The 20135-nt window shown below is 42.9% G+C and overlaps 1 protein-coding gene across 4 annotated transcripts in view; it reads left to right on the forward strand.

The window, feature by feature from the left end:
- The window catches only part of SYNDIG1 (synapse differentiation inducing 1), a 134185-nt gene that overhangs the window by 74807 nt on the left and 39243 nt on the right, over positions 1-20135 (forward strand). For 2 of the 4 annotated variants that reach the window (XM_050316123.1, XM_050316124.1), the window contains exon 4: positions 1974-18831. The exons of the other annotated variants lie outside the window; for them this stretch is intronic. In XM_050316123.1, coding sequence (XP_050172080.1) covers positions 1974-2132 — 159 coding nt within the window. In that variant the 3' untranslated portion in view covers positions 2133-18831. Of the gene's footprint in view, positions 1-1973; positions 18832-20135 lie in introns of those variants that run through there. 4 annotated transcript variants of the gene reach the window in all.

Below are 20135 nucleotides of genomic sequence, written 5' to 3' on the forward strand. Positions count from 1 at the left end.
TAATTAGGGAATAGCATCAAAGAATTTTCTTACTGATAAGCAAATCCTTTCATACTAACCTTTCACTGATGGAGGATGGTTTCTGTGTGGATGGTTTTTCCATCTCAATGGAAAGCTTTCTAAATAGAATAAAGGAGTAATATAAGGTTATCCTTCCCATCTGCCCTTACCAGTCTACACTCAAAATTCCATATAGGAGGGATTTGATTTTGCTAAATCACAAAATATGCATTAGGTTAAGATACACTAAAATACACTCATTTTAGATAATTTGTTGGAAACTAGAATTTATATGGAAGCACAGGCCTGTTCTCCAAGCAAAATCATGCTGTATCATAGTGTCAGGAGATGCAAAATTCAACAAGTTCATAAGTATGTGACTAATACAAGACACGTAGTTTTGGCTGGGTTTTCACCATAGGTCAAATACTTTCACAGAGCTCAGGGATGTCCTCAGAGAGCTTATCAAGAAAAAATCCTGTTCTTTTGAGCACATTTGTCACTAGGTTGAAGATCCTATCAGGAAAAAGACTGTTAGTATTTGACAAATCAGCTTTCTGAATCCCTTTGGGTTGCTCAACTCACCATTTTTGGTAGATCCAACCTCTTCTATTGAAGCAAGCAAGACATACTGTCAAATTTTCTCTTTATTTGACATTTTGATTAATGTTTTATTCTCCCTTTGAGTTTCCATCTGTTTTTAAGTGAAAAAATGCTGGTTTGAAACTCTACAAAGTTTCATTTTAAAGAGGTGAACCCAAATGTTGCAGAATTTTCCATAATAATATGACATTTCAGAAATGTCAAATTCAAATGTTCATAATTTTTAAACTTTCCCTCAATTTGGGGGGTTGAAACTGTTTACGTTGGTTTATCCAAAAGCTCAAATAGCTCCAGTGCTGTGCATTTACCTGAGCCTGACAAATCTGACCTAAGTTCAGTAAGGAGGAGCCTTTCTTTTCAAGACTAGTGCTGTGATGGGCAGCAGGTGCCTGAAGCCAATCTTTGAGAAGAACTGAATGACCAGCTCTTTCTAAAGCTTTCTCTGCTTTCCTTGCCTTTTAAGCAACCCTAACAAATATATCCATGATCCCCAAAGCCCCTGGAATTTTTCTGGAAAGGGCTTCTCTTTTGAGTGTTTACAAGTCCCAGACAAGAAGCTCATGAAATCCTTGATCACCTTGCTGAGAGGCTTGGTTGGACATCCTTTGCAAAGTGAGTAGGATGCTTTCCCCAATTAAACTAAAGGACATGACAGCAGGTGTAAGCCTGGTCTTGTTTATATTTTGCTGTTTTAAAATTATATTTTACCTCCAGCCTGCAGCCTACTCTTTCTCTCCTTTAATATGTGTTGTTTGACATTGTTTCTGCCTGAAACATTTATAAAGCTTAAAAAATTAGTTGATGAATGCAAAGAGACAGTTCTCTTAATAAAGGCATTGGCAGAAAGGCCATAAGCTTTTTTTTCAGTGTGGAAGGTTGCCATTTGGCTGCTATAAATTGCTCTGAGTAGCAAGGTAGTAAAAAAAAAATAAAGAAACAAAAATAGAATAATAGATGACACTGAAGAAGAAACTGTCCCAGTAAATTGAGTGTTTGTGGAGATATACAATTAAACATTGTGAATTCCTCACTCATTGTAATGAGGGAACAAAGACTGTCTCAGAACTTACGGAACTCATATGCTTCTACAAGGCCTATCTTGTAGGTGACAGATCTCTTACTGCCTGACAGATGACCTTTGCTGATACCATACCATGACCTATAAAAATGGCAGCCTCTTTTGAGATGCCACTGGTTCCATCACCATTCTATTGTGTAAATAACCTCATCTGACTAAAAAAATGTCTGATTTCTAACCAGTTCACTCTCATATCCCATGATCATATTTCAGCCAAGAAATTAGCATCACGTCTTCGTTTCCAGGTAAAACAAATAAATATATTGCATTATTGTTGTTGTATCTCTTGCAGACAAACAAAGCAGTAGCCAAGGGGGACTTCCACCATGCAAGTTCCAGCTCCCGGCGAGCACTCTTCCTGGCTGTCCTGTCCATCACAATTGGAACTGGCATTTACGTTGGGGTGGCCGTGGCTCTTATTGCCTATCTGTCCAAAAACAATCATTTATGAGCCTCAGGAAAGGGGAGAGAACCAGCCACCCGGCACCTGAACTGCAGAAATCCCCAGCAGATCAGACTGCATTATGTTCCAAAAAGGTCAAGAGGCAAACCACCTTCTGGGGGCAGGTACAAGATGAGACGGGCTTGTGCGTTACTGTAGGGTGGGAAGCTGTCTGGGCTTGGCCTAGTTCCACCATTTGTGATGCACAAGTCTTGCTTCTCTTCATGAACCCCTGTACAAGAAAGAAGGAAAGAATGAAAGAGTAAAAGAGAGAAAAAGAAAGAAAAATAAAGAAAGAAAAAAATAAAAAATAAAAGGAAGGAAGCTGGGGGAGGTGTGGAGAGGGGTGTTTTGCCTTTGCCTTCTTTGCAATACAGCATTTGCAAGCAGCTGGCAAACTGAGCTGTTCTCTTAATACCTTCTTGGTGACCTGAACTTTGCAGCCACCATGAGCTTGTCCTTTGCTTGTTAAGCACGGCACTGAGATGTGGGAAAGCATGGACAGTGGCTGGTTCTATGAAAGAGCATTATAACAACAGGAGGAAGACTATGGCTTTTTCTGTGTTTTGAATGCAGGACTCCTTTGCCTATGAATGAAGCAAACACCTCAGCATAGAGTGGTATTTGGGGGGTAGGTTTCCATGGGAGGAGAAAAGGAAATAAAAATTATATTTCTTTCCTTCTGTTCTTTATGGATTAAGGTGTGACCCACAGGTCCACTCAGTAAAGAACTGGTGACGTTACTGCATGATTTGGCTCCACAGACTGAGTGCAAGGTTGAAGAACATGAGATCTGTTGTAAAATTAATTCCTCCATCGAGTCACATTGTGATAGCAGCATTTTCCTGTGGCATATTGCTCATTTGGGTTTCTCTGCCTTACTGTGGAGACCTGCACAGCAGTCAGTGCAAGAAACTTGGGGGAAAAAATGTAAACTGAAGTACTAATAAATTTTTTAATTAAAAATCATACTAAAGTGTGGAAATTAACCAGAAGAAGGAATGCTTCATATACTTCCAAGGTCCTACTCATACACAGAGCAGTGTAGGAGACCATTCAGAGTTCACAGCTCGTCTGTGGACCAGGGACACTGCATAGCCATGTCCAGGACAAACCTGTCCTTCGATAAAGCAGAGCAGTGGTACACTGTAGGGGCGCTGTCTTTACTTCACTGACTGAAATGATATATTTATTTTCTTGTTTACTCCCTCCCCACAATCAACTTTTATTTTGTCTCACAGAAGTACCGTTTTATCCCACCGAGGGTGTATCAGCATAGATACGTATGTAGCTACATAGGAGGAAAACCGATCAAATCAGTAACCACTTTATTACTCCCTGTGTTTCACAGACATAATTTCTTTACCCATGAATTTCATCAAAGACCTTTTCCTGCAAGTCAGTATTGTGTGTCATCTTTGCTCTGGGACAGGTTTTTTTCTCCTGTTTTGGGGTTGGTATTATTTTGGTTTTAATTTGACCTACTTAAGTGGGAGGAGAACAAACACATCCAAACATATTTTTCTGGTAGTTTATTAAAACACATGGAATACAGCTACTGTTGCTCTGAGTGACACTTACTTTGGGTGGATGTGAAGCATTAGACAAGAGTGTACCAGTAACCCAAGCTCAGCTAGGTGGAGAGGTACTCTGTTCCTCTGAGTACCAACCTGAAAGGACGTTGTAGTCAGGTGGGTATCAGTCTCTTTTCCCAGGCAACCAACAATAGGACAAGAGGACACAGTCTTAAGCTGCACCCAGGGGAGGTTAAGGTTAGACATTAGGAAGAAGTTCTTCACAGAAAGAGTGATTGGGCAGTGGAATAGGCTGGCCAGAGAGGTGGTGGAGTCACTGTTCCTGGAGGTGTTCAAGAAAAGACTGGTTGTGACACTTAGTGCCATGGTCTAGTTGACAAGGAGGTGTTAGGTCATAGGTTGGACCTAATGATCTCAGAGGTCTTTTCCAACCTAGATGATTCTGTGATTCTGTACCAATATGGACCAACTCATACTGTACCTGGACCCAAAAACCTGTTGCAGAACTGACAGTTCTTTTGCATTGAATTCAAAGAACCGTGAAATTATTTGAGTTGGAAGGGATCTTAAAGATCATTTAGTTCCAATCTCTTGCCATGGGCATGGATGCCACCCTCACTGGGTGGCAAATTGTTCGGCTTCAAGGCTAAGCCTGGAGAGTGGCAATGTACTCCTAGTCATCTTCATACGTCTTCAGCCACTGCTAAAGCTGAGGTCCCAGCAGATGCAGTTTTTGGCTGCATCGCCCTATTAAGGTGAAGTCAGTTCTCTGGCTTGTCCCCTTCAATCTTGTTTTTAGCAAGTGCCATGGAAAAATCCTCCCTTTGAAGCAAGGGAGTAGTGAGAGGGCAAGTTAGAGTCCCCACTCCATATTTGCTCCAGTGGGCAATGAGAGAAAACCTTGTCTGAGGCCAGGAATGCCCTTACCCAACAAGCAGGAAAGGACTGAAAATAGTAATTATTTATTTCACTTAAATGAAGAGTTTACCATCTGGGTACTTTCCTATTAATTTTCCATCTGAAATAAGCACAAAGACTGGAGGGGAAATGTAGAGCAGCAGCAGCATGAGGCACATCACCCTCAGCTGCACTCCTAGCAGTACTGTTATGACTGTCTCATAATTTGGGCAAGGGAACACATTTTGATTAGAACTTGGCTTTCACCATGGGTTCCTGTGCTTTGTCCTTGGCACACAGGTCAGCACAAAAAGACCCCACACAGCCAAGGAAGTGGACTGCCATGTGTGACATGCTCTTCCCTTATGCATGTGTATTATGCATGATCTATGGGAAATTCAGTCTTTCTCTCAAAGGCTGAACTTTGCAGCACATGAATTAAAAAACCTCAGATTATTCATTTAAAAGGAAAGGAGCTAATATTTCCTAGCCTTAATCTGCTTTTAACCTGGAGTTCAAAAAAAATTAGCAAATACAGATACAGGCTCAGAAATATTAAAAATGTCATTTTGAAACAAATCTTGTGGTTGAAGAGTCTGCCTTATAATTTTTGATGATGATGGTGCAGTCTGAATATTGACCTGAGAGGTAAAAGCCAACTCTGGAGCTAGAAGAAACTCTCCCAGATGGGCAGCCTTAAAAATACTGTAGAGGTCCTTGCATCCAGCCTTAAAAATAGCATCCCAAACTGGGAACTGACAGCTTCCATGTCTCCAGGAACCTCCAACAGGCAGTAAACAGGAACAGCACTGTGTGGAAGATCTACATAGCAAAAGCGCTCCTGAAAGCATCACCAGGCTGAAAGTCGATGCCTTGTGCTGCACATGCTGGAGCAACCCACTGGGTGAAAGGGAGCTGGCACTTGGCATGGCAATCCAGGGGGCTGAAGAAAGCTAAAGGGGGCTTGCATCCTGGGAAGATGGACCTGGGCCTTATGGCATTGGGGATGAAGTTCCCATGGATAGCTTTTGTGCCTTAGTATATGTCCAGTTTGCTGATTATCTGCAGCACGGTTATTTACTGAGGACTGTGAGTCAGTGAGGAGTTGAAGAGCGACCTGTGTCTTGCTAAGATAAGTGATGTTGGCATGGCCTGCTGCAGCATCTCTGCTGGCAGAACAGATACAATCCTCCGAAAATCCAAATGCTCTAAGTCTATGGCATGAAGACTAGAAAGTGCCAGTGATGACAGTGGTACATCTGAGCTTCTGCTGAGCAAGTACTTCTAGAAGCTGGGTGCAACAGGTCTGCTTCTCAGTGTCAGGAAGGTTCTGATGAAGAAAGGAGTAATTTGAAGGAGATACTGCAGAGGAAGTATTTGACGTGATGTTAGCTCAGGCTTTGGAATTGCCAAATGCAATGTGATATGGCTGAAACAAAGGAACAGCCTTTGAACAGGGGTAGTTGCTCTCACTGAGGCGGCAGCAGTGTACTCCATGTGGCATTTCTCGCATGGTCCTTGCAGAGGAGCAAGAAGGACCACATGCAAAGAATCACATGCAATTAGCTCATGCTGTCTCACATCTTATAAGAAGATGCATTTGCCTTGAGGATTTTCTTCCTGCAGGAGTATCTTCTGCTCAGTCTACAGTGAGCTATGAGGAGCTGATACAGCCTTTCAGCTGCTGCCTTTTTAAACGTTGGTTCTCAAAACACTGTTCATATCACCTCAACGCACCGAACCTAGGAGGCAGCTATAAACGGTCACCTATCTGAGACACTGAAGCACCCTGTTGCAGAGACAGGCTTTGGCATCCATCTTTCCTTTACCTGAGCACCTGAAACAAATTTTCTTGTACCTTTGTGGTGTGTTCTGGGCCAGCAGTCTCAGGTCAGCACACTGTGGGACCATTGCAGCAGAGATAGGATTTGATCCTCACAGAGCTGGAGGAGCAGGGCAGGCGACCTTGCAAAGAATGTGCATATTCACACACACATAAGGAACATCAAATATTTTCGGGGTTGCCTGTGTATTGGGCCTCTCTGAAGAGAGAGAGGCTTAGCCCAATTTTGGGTGTGCTTTATGTCTCACTGTCTTCAGAGATGCCCCTGGAAAATGACAGCTGTGGACATAAATTTTGCTACTACATACCAGTGTTTCTTTCTGCATCAACTTGGGAGATGTGTAAGGTCCTGTCCAGGTAGAAAGAGCAGAGAGAAACATGATAAGGGCTCTCAAAAGATATGCAAGAACAAGAGGAACAGCAAGAACCAAAGGTAAAAGTGGTACCTTGGGCTGTCTATGACTTTGATGTTTATGAAAACCATAGGCTGGCAAATTAAGGAAACAGCTTTTTAAACACACATAGGGAGATTCCTAGACTTTCTCAACAGCAGAAGGGAGGACAGTCTATGTGTAAATGAAATCAAAAGTCAAGGTTTTTTAAGCTCTAAGACTTGGTAGAGATGTAAGATTTGTGTCTTCTTATTCACAGAGAACAGTTGTGTGACCCACTGCAGCTGAAACTACGCCATCAGCTTTGATTTCTGAGTACCAGCTCCAAAACACCACAGGCTATGGGCTGACAAACAGTCCAATGGTTCAGACATATGAAAAAAAATATCTGTCACATTATCTTTCCATATATTCTCTGTGTCAGAGCAGGTCCCACCTATAAATTGGGCATGATAAATTTGGCATGAACTTCCTATTGTGCACTCAGGCAAATTTTGCAGAAAGACCAGTATATGTATCTGCCTTGTCCAGATGATGTTTTTATTTCTGAGTGATGCCACAATATACAAATCTGTATGAACTGGGAAATCATTCAGATAGAGGAATATCTTCATAACTTGTTATAACAATTAGTCCTGTTGTTTAGAGGCGCACCATTCAAGATTGCTGGAGCCCCTGGTGGTCTAGTGGTAAAGGCGCGGCGCTATCACCGCCGAGACCCGGGTTCGATTCCCGGTCAGGGCCACTCCCGGGCAGGTGGAGCTCGTTAGCCTTAAAGGCAACCCACCTACGTCCTAAGGACCTCGCTGCCGCTGTCCAAGTTCGCTTGGCCCCGGCAGATGAACCTTAGGATTAAAGGGTGGGCTCAGTTCCGCGCACACTGTGTCTCACCTAAAAAAATCCAGTGCGTAGGCTGGAAGGTGTAAAGACCTTCCCCGGATCTTTGCTCGCGAAGACTGGCCATTATTATTATTTATTATTCAAGATTGCTATGAAATTGTTGAGCTAAGAAAGCACTCAAACACAGCATAGACAAACATTATTCTTTGTTGGCAGCTTCTTGCTGATAGTTATTCTCTGTTTGAAATCCCTCCTTTCAGAAGGGAAGGGTTGTGAGACCAGGGAGGAGAGACAGGGATCCTACCTCTGCTGTGAATAGGAAGAAATAAGGAGGAAGTATAGACAGGTAGATATAGACCTTTGAAATCTTACTTCTCTGTAGAGAGACACCAAGAGAATTGCTCTGAGTGCTTTCCTTTTTCAAAACAGTTTTTTGAAACTGAGTTAACACACCTGCCATTCAGTTCAGTTTGAACTTGCCCCTAAAGTTACCTGTTATTCAGAAGCCATTGCTCCTTCTGTGCTCTCTCTCTGCTTAATGGCAACTTTATTTCAAATAAACATAATTTTTTAGGTAGCAGAGTCCTCTACCCTTCTGTGTTTGGATACAGGGAGATCCTGTTTAGTTTACAATAGAGCTCTGTTATCCCAGAAGGAGGAGAGAAACCAATCTCCCATAAACTACATTTTTGTAGTAGTTTTACATTATTGCCTTTTCTGAAGAGAGACTTTTATGCCACATTGGCTCAATTAGGAGGTGTTAAACAAATGGCACTGGCATCTTTAACCAGATGACAAGTTGTAGTGATAGCTAAGATTTACGACAATGAAAAATACCAAGTTGTAAATTCCAGGGACCGATGGCTCGAACTTAACGTATAATGTAGGATGTCTTTGGGAATTGGTTGTCAGTTGAGTTTGGGCTGGGCAGGGGCTGTGGAGGGTGCCCAAGCCCCAGGTGGATGCAGGGACTCCTTACATGTGTGCCTGCCCTGCCCAGGGGTATGCTGGGATCGCTCCTGTTCGGGCATTGTTGCAGTGAGGGTGGGATGTGATGGACTTGGCTAGCCTGTGGCTTCTGCCCAGGAACAGTTTGTTTTGGAATTATAGCATCTTGGAGGGGTGTTAAGGGCAAGGAAATGTCCCTGGGTTAGAGTGTAGGAAGCTGTGAGGGAAAAGTAGGGAGAGAAGGGCTTGTGAAAACTATTTCAGTGGGGAGAGGCCTGTATGCCCTTATGAGGTTGCGAGCTGTGCTGGTGGTGGCATATGCCTCCAGTAGAGTCTCCCATACCAGACAGGTCAAAACTCAAGGGTCAGATAAATGTGTCCATGGGCAGGATGAGCTCACTAGCCTTCCAGCAGTCATCCTAGGAGAAGGACAACTCTAATTTCAAACCCAGGTAGATGGAGCTCATTTAGCCCTGTAAGGCCATCCAACCAAGAGAAGGATACTCTAATTAAACCTATGTCCTGAGGACTTCACTGTCACCTTCTGAGCTTGCTAGGCCCTGGCAGATGAACCTCAGGAGTAAAGAGTGGGACCAGTTCTGCGCATGCTGAGCCTCATCTAAAAAATCCACTGCACAGGTTCGAAGGTTATACCCACATTGGGAATTAACCTCAAAAGATGCGTGGGGAGTGCTAGAGAATCAGAGAGGAAATTAAAAAAAAAAATCCCTTTTTGTGAAAGTCTCAGAGCTCAAGGGAACAGAGAGACAGCAAATAATGTGCTGGGTCAGACTAGTTACACATTACATATGCTATCTGACAGGATTTCATAACTCCCTGATCCCTCCATTGATTCTTGGTGCCTTCATTTGGGAATTTTCCTAGCCCTGAGCATTTTTTATTGCTCTGTCAGTCTGAAATGAATTTGTCCCATCTTCTCCACAACACCTACCATAAAATTAGTTTGCAAGAGCTCCCTGCTAAGGCAACAAGAGGCATATGCTCAAGCATAGCTTGGGAGCATCATGGTTCACCAAGGCTGAAACAGCAGTAGCAGCAGCAACTACTTTCTCTGGACTGGCTGACACACACCCTTCACAGTTTGGGGAATGCCAGCTGGTGGGCTGTAAAGGAAATTCACAGGCAGCCAACAACTTAATGCAATTAAGTACCTATAAACTACCCTGTAAGGAGTAGTGCAACAGAAGAGTTGTATTAAATCACTGCTCCGAGAGAAAGGGCACAAAGAGAGTGTGCACTCTGTATCAAAGAAGACACACTCAGGCTGCTTCATTTGTCTCAGAGTTGTTTACACTTGCCTGTTTAGCAATGCAAGACCACAGGGTGTGTATTTGCAGAAAACATGCCCCTTAAAGAGGTTGTTATGTGCATGGTTTCTTCAGGGCAAGATGCAGTCCAATTAGGCATCCTTGGCTTAGGTGACTTCAAATCCAAGACAGAGGCAGAGACAGATTACAAGAACAGTGTTAGTTTTCTCAGCTGAACCAACCTAGCCCTTTTCAGCACATTGCACCAACTCTGCTTTCTGTATCAGACCAACACAAAGGATGCTCTGGTGCTGCTCACAGATAGTGCAATGCTGTGATAGTGTGGTTCCTCAGGCAGTCTGGTCACCATGCAGCACAGAACAGTGGTTTTCCTTCAGACATCATGGCATGCAACTCAGTGTTCCAGGCACCAGGATCAGGGATCACAGCTGTGCCAAAGGAATGAAAGCAGGACCTGCCTACAGTGTTGCAGTTTACGGTAGTATGGTGAGCACAACATGTTTCTATTTACTGATCATGAGGCAGCTCTGGTGATCCCACTACACACAGTTGTCAGAAGGTAGGTGCTACTCCTTCTTGCCATCACGTTTCCTTCTTTGAACATGTCCAAGTGTACTTATAACAGGCTGCTCTAGCCATTTCAGGGTACAGCTGTCAGTGCAAGGAAGCTGAGGCGTGGGAAAAGCTCTGTGAGATAGATTTTATGGGGTGGGAGGTAGGAGAGAATCTGTAATTTACTACAATCTATGATTGCACATAGCCAGAGTGCGTTGTGCCTGGGGAGAAAGCTACCTTCTTTTAGCTGATAACTCTTATAGTGGGCTCCTTTACTGTGGTCAAAACCCTCCCTCTACAGACTTTCCTGACAAGTAACAAACTATGCTTGTGCAAAGACAAAGCATCTGAAGTGATGTACCAGATGCGTTACAGTAGCCCTCCCTTTCCAAAACAAGGTCAGGCATTTGCATACCTCTCAGATTTAGTTATTTCTTCAAGTCTTTCAGACTCATGCTGTTTCTTAGTGTTATATATGTACACATATATGTGCATACATATATACAGGTAAATGTACATATCCATATCTCATGCATATGTACATGTGAAACACTGAAGGGGAAATCAGCTGACTTGTTCTCCATCAAGGAGAATGCTGCAATGGATTTCAACAATAAAAATAACTGATAAAGAATCACCTAAAAAATGGACAACAGCCCTAAGCTTTGCTATTTTCCTGCTATATGCTTTGAGTCAGCTGTTTGCTACTTTTTGCTCCCTGCCATCCTTGCCCAATGCATATTTTGCTCACACTGAGGCAAACTGGTGGTCATGCATGGAAGTGACATGACATCCTTAGCAGCGTGCTGCTCACTGTTTTACAGTGGAAAGGACCCAGCCCTAGGAAGGCGGGTCCAGCTTGTCCATGGATTTTCACTGTCTGTTTTGATAAGCCTTCAGGGACTGGCAACCCGTCTAATCGGTCTACCAGCTGACTGAAGTCATCCTGTTGTCTGGTCTCCATTCTGGCTGCCTGCTTGCTCAATGCCCTGTGCTTCAGGACCGTAACCACCTTGGTGACCTCCACTGGACACATTCCAGTTTGTTCCTCTCTCTCTTGTAGTGGGGAGACCCAGACTGGGTGAGATCTCACCAGTCCCAAGTAGAGGAGACTATAATCACTAGTAGCACTATAATCACTCTAATTACTCCCTCTCGCACTGCTCACTGCACTCTTTGCTTTTACAGCCAAGGTCTCCTGTGTTGCAGTCACGTGCTGATTGCTGGTTAGCTACCTTACACACTTCACAAGATGGGATCATTCTACCCCAGAGGCATAACTTCACATTTGCTTCTGTTGACCTTCCTGATGTCTGTATCAGTCCATTTCCCCAGCCTGCCCAGGTCTCTCAGAAAGGCAGTTCTGCCCTCCAGGGTACCGCCTGCTTTCTCAGCCTCTCATCTTCCACAAACCTGCTGCATGGCCCACAGAAACTAATTTTCCATGTGCAAACCAAAGCAAAAAAAAAAAACAAAAAAGCATGTGGGCTGTCACCACTTTTGCAGGTGCTCCCCCAGAAGAAGTGGTAACTCTGCTCTCTGAATTTCCCCAAAACTGAAGCACAATTGGAGCACCCATGGGGTTGTGAATGACTCACATTTACAACTAGAGCTACATTTCTTCATTCTAGAACTGGTTTATCCATTACATTTTAATAAGATATATTACAGTCCTGGCATATTTGTTATTTTCTACTCATTTGAGACATACTCAAGAGGCAAGACTGATCATAGGAAATAAATAAATGCTCAAATAAGCCAATACATAGGATAAGTAATATAGAGGTTTTTTTTCAAAAAGAGATTTATGAAGCAACAGCTTGTATTCTTACTAAATTTCTTTGGTTATAAACAACTTAAAAGCTGTGACAGAGTAACAACCTCACCATGGAAGTGAGCCATCTTGGACTCTAGAAAGAACATAGATAAAATTACTACAAACATAAAAATACATGCATGCAAAAATACTACTAAAAATACAGTCAGCAAAAAAATGGGGGGTGAGGGAGGGGGGGAATCAAAGAGCCTCTCTCGAAGGTCTCAGAGCTCTCTAAAGCACACACTGTGCTCAATCACCTCCTTGCACCACAACAAGCGTGTTTGGGAGTGTCCCCAGCTGTTACTGGCAGAGGTAGACTACTCAAACAAAAAGGTATGACATGAGAAGTTAAAATAAAATGGTCTATAGAAAAATCAACCCCATTCCCACTGTCTAGGTGGTCCATCCCTGATGAGAAATTGAGTATGAACTACTGCATCGTTCTCTTTCTTCAGTATCTTCCAGCATGCATGGTTAAAGGAAGAGTCTTATCAGCGTCCATGTTCCACGAATTTTCACAGAATCATAGAATCATTTAGGTTGGAACAGACTTCTAAGATCATCGAATCCAACTGAAGCCAGCACTGCTAAGTATACCACTAAACCATATACCTAAGTGCCACATCCACACATCTTTTAAATACCTCCAGGGTTGGTGACTCCACCGCTTCCCTGAGTTGCCTGTTCTAGTGCTTGACAACCCTTTAGGTGAAGAAGTTTTTCATAATATGCAATCTAAACCTTCCTTCATGCAACTTTTGTGGCTGTTTGTTTCCTCTTGTCCTGTCACTTGTTACTTGAGAGAATAGACTGACACCCACTTACCACAACCTCCTTTCAGGTAGTTGTAGAGAGCAGTAGGTCACCCTGAAGCCTCCATTCTTCCAGGCTAAACATCCACAGTTCCCTCAGCCACTCCTCTTCAGAGGAGTACTCCAGACCCGACACCAGCTTCACTTTCCTTTTCTGGACTCCAGCACCTTTCCAGCACCTCAGTGTGTTTCTTGCAGTGAGGGGGTCTAGAACTGGACACAGCACTTGAGGTGTGGCCTCACCAGTGCCAAATACAGGGAACAGTCGCTTCCCTGGTCTTGCTGGCCACACTGTTGCTGATACAAACCAGGATGCCCTTTGTCTTCTTGGCCACTTGGGCACACTGCTGACTCATGTTCAGCCAGATGTCAGCCAGTACCCCCCAGGTCCTTTTCCACCAGGCAGCTTTCCAGCCATTTTTCCCCCTAGCCTGTTAGCATTGCATGAGGTTGTGTCCCAAGTATCTGGCAGTTCAAACCTCATACCACGGGCCTCGACCACTGATCCAGCCTGTTCGATACCCCTGCAGATCCTTCCTACTCTCCAGCAGATCAATACTCCTGCCCAACTTGGTGTCATCTGTGAACTTACTGAGGGTGCACTCCATCCCCTCATCCAGGTCATAGTTAAAGATATTAAACAGGACTGGCCTTAATACTGAGCCCTGGGGAACACCACCTGAGACCATCTGCTAGTTGGATACAATGCCATTCACCGTGACTCTCTGGGCCTTTCTGTCACTGCTATTGATTTATATTCCTCTGTGATACACAGGAAAGCTAGATGGCGTTGATCTGTTGGATTTCAGTCAGAAGGCTGGGAATGCCAAGTCCCAGTTTCCTGTGCTTCTGAGTAGTAGTCCTAGGGTTGATTGGCTCCAGAAGCCCCCAGAAATTCCCATGACACAGGTATGCAAGGAACAAATGTTGTGGATACCCAATGGCAAACACAAAACTAAATCATAAAATAACCAAAAACATCTCATGAAGATTGAACACGCTGGTATGCAAGAGGAAAAGAACTTTTAATATGACACCTAGCAGTGGTAGTTCTGAAAACAGTTAAGCAGAAGTTGCAGAAAAAAGTCTTATCTGAAAGTAATTAGGTGACCTGAGCTGTGAGAATGTGGATTAGCATTGAATATGGTAGAAGACTGGGATACTGCAAATTCTTATTATGCCCCCTTCCCTCATCAAATCAAAGCTGAGGACACCCTCTCTAACCACAAAAAAAAAAAAAAAAAAAAAAGACAAGCATGAAGGTGCAGGTAGTCCTTGGTTTAGCAAATATGTCAATAAACTTTTACATGTTCAGGTAGAGTGGTGGGTGTATGCATTGTGGCAAGGTTGCTTTCCATTCTGGGGGTCTGGCAAACACCTTGATAAATCACTTTCCATCATGATATATAGGCCTTTAGAGAACTTCTCCCACCCTAAATGTTGGACACAAATTTATCTTCTCCCATTTCTTCGTATTTTTGTTTACCCAATACAACGTCCTTCCTTCATTATTTCATTAGATTAATTTGTTCATTTGACCATGTCTAGGGCCTTGTCTGTGAACTCTTACCAGTAACTTTCAAGCAACCTTGGCTTGTTAAATCATAAAAAACAAAAACAAAAACAAAACAAAACAAAACAAAACAACAAAAAAAAAAAAAAAAAAAAAAAAAAAAAAAAAAAAAAAAACACCAAAAAAGCGCAACCTCTTGTTGATTTAAGGTTATAGAAATCTGAGACAAAATAAACCCCCCTTGCTGGCCCTCAGAGATCTGAGGAGCTAGATACAGCCAGGATTTTTTTCTCATTATTACCAATTCAGCACTACAAGTTTGTTCATGTTCAATAAGAGCTTTCATGATCACAGATGCACAAATAGTGTGATTTACTTATACTATTGGTCTGGCTGAGCTCAGTAAGAACTTGCGCATTCCAGATATATGAATAGTGTAGTTTATTGAAGCAAAAAGAGAGCAGATCTAGAATTGCTGGTGATAATTACCCTAACTGCAGCGTGTGAATATGTGTTAGGACAGAGGGTATATAACAAAGGTCTATTCGATAAATAGATGGATTAAAATATTCCTGAATCTGCTCCAATGCAGTTAGAGGCACAAAATCTCACCTAAAGGTATCCCTTCGGTGGAGGAGGTGAGACACAGTCCTTTGACTGACCCCAAGCAAGCAGACATGTTTTTCTCCTTCTCATTTCTTTCTTTTTCTTTTCTCTTGTCTTTGTTGTGAAAACCCCCCTTCTTTTATACAATAATTTTGGCCCTTCTCAAAGAGGTGGATTAATGTCTGTCATAAGTAGGCTGTTGGTGAATGTGGTCATACATGTAAGACATGTTCTCTTTTCATTTGTATTCTAAGGGATGTGAAAGTTAATATGCAAATAGGAATTATAAAGAGCCTTGGTTTCTTTCGGTCAGAATTTGTAGTTCATAGAAAAGGTAGAATAATCGATTTGATCTTCTTCCACCCACTAAGGCAGCAGTAAAGGCTGCCTGACCCTGACCAGAGCATCTTTGTGCTCATCCTGATCTCCCTAAAGGACCAGATTTACAACAAACCTTGTTATGCAAGGTAAAGTGGGAGTGAGGCCTACGGCTGGTGTGGGTTCTCCTCTGTGCTTCCCTGAAACATCAGGATGTGAGGACTCCCCTTCACTCTGGACAAGCCAGGTGCAGGATCAGTGAGAGGCCCTGTTCATAATTTTCTCAACCAGCATCATCAATTTGACACTGACTTAAACAACTCTGTAGCAAGTCTGACAATTTACCACACCTCTCTTTTCCTGTTGCCCTCCAAGAAAGGAACCTGTTGGCATACTCTTGGCATACAGTAACAATCATTTTGTGTCTGCTCAGAACATTTTTCATCAGAAAATACAATTTAATCAAAAGGGATGCCTGGCTGCAGGAAGATCTTGGTTTCAATGACATTTTATAACTGAGAAAATAAAAAGTGAAACCCTTTCACAACCACAGAATATTTCAGACTGACCTTTTTGAGAGGCCATACAGGATATTGTCTTTCGAAATTGTCTTTAAAATATTTGACACTGATTCAGCTGCAGTCCAGCTGGCAAGAGCACATCTTCAATTTTTTTTTTTTACTGAATTTGTAATTAGATCAAAACTGATATTGTTAAAAATACTTTGGCTTTTTGAGGGAACTGTCAAAGTGCAATATTTTTCTGTTTTGAGCTAGAAAGAACTGTTCAGATTGCAATATTACTTATCATATAGGAGGTCTGGTTCACAGAACTTTTTATACTTCATTTTTTGGTAGAGAAATTCTCTATGGTCCTGTGAAGAACAACTGTCCTAAGCCCTCTGCATTGAGTAACCTATCCTTGAAAGCACATACTCTGCCACTGTCCTAAATACTTCCCAAGTTTGAAAGGGAAGACCTAACCCTGACAGCAGGGGTCTGAGAGTGATCTGTGTGGGAAAAAGGAGGCTCTAAGCTGAATCCTTTGGTTATGTCTTTCTTCTCTATTCTTCTCTTTCCCTGTTCTCCTTTCACAGAGGCTACTTCCACACATTTAGAGCAAAAAACAGAAACTCAGAGAAAAAAAGACTTCATTGCTGGCAGATGGGACATGTGCTGGACAGAGCTGGGACCTCATGGCAGGGAGGACACTCTGGAGCTGCTCCACAGTGATGCCCTCAGGAGAGAAGCTGCAGGCACCAAGACACACACTCCCACTGTGCAGCCCATGCTGCACAAGCCTTTGGTTCCCATCCAGTCCTTACATCCAACTTCTTTTGAAGGTTAGACACCATGCCCTCAGCTGATCCAGCTCTGGAACAGGCAGTGGCCTTTTTTCTGCCTTTGGGATCTCACCATACCCTAAACTGTAAACTTTTACAAAGAGTTGCTAAGCTCTCGTGTTTCTCAGGTGCTCGTACATCATCCTTAGAGCTGAATTGAAGATGGATACAGAGCCTGTATCTCTAGGACCTGCTGCAGCAGAACATTGGACTTATTCAGGGACTATGGAGGCAGGAGGCTTAGTCCGTTCTGACTCCTGAGTAGTTAATAGAAAGAAATCAGTGCCTCCAGAGGGAAATTCAGAGCAAGAGATTAATGCTTGGAATTACTCTGAATTACATGTTGGCTGTGATTCTCTGATGGCTAGAGAGGAAGCCTTGGGAGAAAAGTCTGCAGCACCATCAAGATACTTCCTTTCATTTCTTGTGACCCATGCTGTCTTTCCTGAGTCCCATGCCCAGGTGCATTTTCAAATTGCTTTTGACGCCTGGGTCTTCCTATTCCAGACATTTCTGCAGCTCAAAGTTGTCTATGCAACATTGCAGTTACCTGGAGATTAGTGGGAGGAACTGGTTAGGAACCCATTCCCAAATTCCCACACCAAAGTGCCACTGGTACTTTGAGGGAGTGTAGTGAAGTGCCATTATCACTTATTATCTTCAAGCAATTGTCAGCTGGGAGACAGCTTAGGAATATTCCTTGGCTGAAGGCACTCTGTGGGTGCTGCTGTACTGAGCCTTTATTTAGTTCTGCATCAAAACATAATAAGAGGCATGAGCATTTGGTAGGGACTCAGGGCAGGGTATGACATGTCAAAGTGGAGTATATTCTCAGAACTGAGTTGCAGGCTGATAACTGTGACCCAGAGCATCTTTTAAGATTGCATTATTGTTTTCTTTGGCAGGAGAGTTCTCTTAATAAACTATTTCCTGTTATTTTCATTTCACCCCAGCACAAATTAGCTTTTCCTTTTTCCTCCTTGTCTTTCCTCACCACAGACTCTGTTGGACAACTAATTCATCTGGAATTTGCCATTTGCTAAATGATCTAATTAGAGTTAGTTACTAATAATTTGTATTACCACAACTCTGTTGTTAGAGGCACCATGGGAATATAATTTAATTACAGCGTACTATCAGATGCATAAATTAAAATGTTCACATTTGAATAAAAACCCATTTTCTACTTTCAGTTGTATGATATGCCAAGCTTGGAGGTGAAAAAAGCTGTTTCTCCAGGCTGTTGTGCAGTGAGAGATGGTAAACTGTCCCAAATCAGGTGGAGGGGCTCACAGTTGAAAGCATAGGGCTAACAGTTCCCAGGTGTAGTTACCTTTAAGAAGAATTTTTTTGGAAGGATTTTTGACAAGAGAAGCTGTGATTGGACACCATTTAAGTTGTACAGTGTCTAGCATCAAATAGTTTAACTACATGGTCTATGAAGAACCACCTCTTTGTGTCAACTGTGGTGTAAACAACAGCTGGGCCTTTTGCTACAAGTAGAAATGTAAGCCAGTCCCTTCATGGCCTCTCATATGTCAAAAAGCAACAAGCCTCAAGGAAGCTAAATTTTCTCATGTGCTTTTAAGCTGGAACACTTCAGCAGGGAGAGGAGAAAACATGAAAAAAGTCAGGGGTCTGTGCCTTATCAATTGATATACAAAAGCCTACTGGGTTTCTCCAGCCTGATGATCTCCTCCATCATCTTGTACAGTAAGAGTACCTCTTACAGTCCTTACTACAGTAACACAACACTAAACACACAAACTCAAATCCCTTGTGAAGAAAAATAAGGACGCAGGAAGATAAATGTTCTGTTTTGAAAGAAATTCCTTTTTGATCTTCTATCATCCAGTGGATGAAAACAAAGGGGGAAAAATTCATATCGGACACAACATTTGGTTTCAACTATGAGCTGGAAATTGTATTGTCTGTTTTGGTATGTCTTACTGTGAAAGAAGATTTTTAAATTAAAACTGGCTTCCAACTCCTCTAGAAATGGTTTTGTCTTATTTTAATGCCAGCAAACCTGAAATGGTATTGGATATATGTGCTTCCAATTATAAGTTACCTGGCAGAAGTGGCCCAATTTTGCTAAAGTCCTGAGCCATCTGGTTTCTATGGGAACCCTTGGCACAAGGCTATTGTCTAGTCAGTGATGCCTGTGGCAAAGGTGGGTCCTGAATGCTGAGTAAGGGGTGAGACAAGTATAATGAGATTTTGTTGTGGCAAAACATTATGCAGAAACTCAAGAGTGGGTGCTCCCAGGCTCTTTTGACTTACAACTTGCTCCCACTGCTTAGATTTGAGAATTTTAGATTTTAGATTTTAGTTTTTTAGTAAAACCATTTATTTTCCTACTTCACTCAGATGCCTCCTAATTTCAACAAAATTCATAGTTTAGGGGGAGGGAAATAAATTAAGGAGAAGGGAAGGGTTTCTGTTCCATTGGAGGTCCCACCTTCTGAGACATAATGTCAGTAAACAAAGACAGCATCCAAGAGCTTGTCTGTCTCACCCCTATCAGCAGTCTACCAGAAGTTACCACATGGCCTTCTGCCATGCAGTCAAAGTGGAGCTGTGGCCAAACACAACCTTTGAAACACCAGTCACCCCACAAATCTTGCATACAGCTCCCAACCAAAACGGGGCAGAGGCAGCAATCTTCTGCTGAAAGTTCCTCACATCTGATTCACTTACATGCTATTTTGGTGGTCACTCAGAAGGTATCTTTTTGCAAAAGTTTTTGATTACCCAACTCCAGGCAGGCACTCTTCCTTATAGTCAATAAATCTCTCCTGACAATCTTTTTTTCTCCAGGAAGCCACCAGAACTGAGGTCCCTGAGATTTGGGTGTTCCATCCTTGCTCAGATTCAGCACAGCAGCCAAAGCTGATGGCTGTAAGACATTTCCCAGCAGTGTTGCTTGCTTGGGAGAGGTGCTCAGACTGGTTTGGTGGCATCAAAGGTGCTGAACAGATGAGGGTGTGAGTGGGAGTCTCTTCAACACTGGTTTGCAGGTAGCCTGCAATAACTCCTTGAGAGAGCCTGCTCTTCTTGGATTTGCATGGAAATCCACGCATGGGGCAACCTGATCAAGCAGCCATCACCCAGAGGTGAACAGGACAGTCCAGTGGTTCCCTTTCTAACCACACTCTTTTTGGACCTGAACCCACAAGTCAGAGCAACCACTAAAGCAGATTCTCGGCTTCTCATGGGAATGGAGCAGATACTTTGTGATACTCTGGCCCCATCTGCACACAGTCTGATGAGAAACTCACCCCTTCCAAAGGATTTCCAGCA

Source organism: Myiozetetes cayanensis, unplaced genomic scaffold (assembly GCF_022539395.1).
Source record: "Myiozetetes cayanensis isolate MyiCay16 unplaced genomic scaffold, myiCay2020 scf2-11, whole genome shotgun sequence".
Classification (NCBI taxonomy): domain Eukaryota; kingdom Metazoa; phylum Chordata; class Aves; order Passeriformes; family Tyrannidae; genus Myiozetetes; species Myiozetetes cayanensis.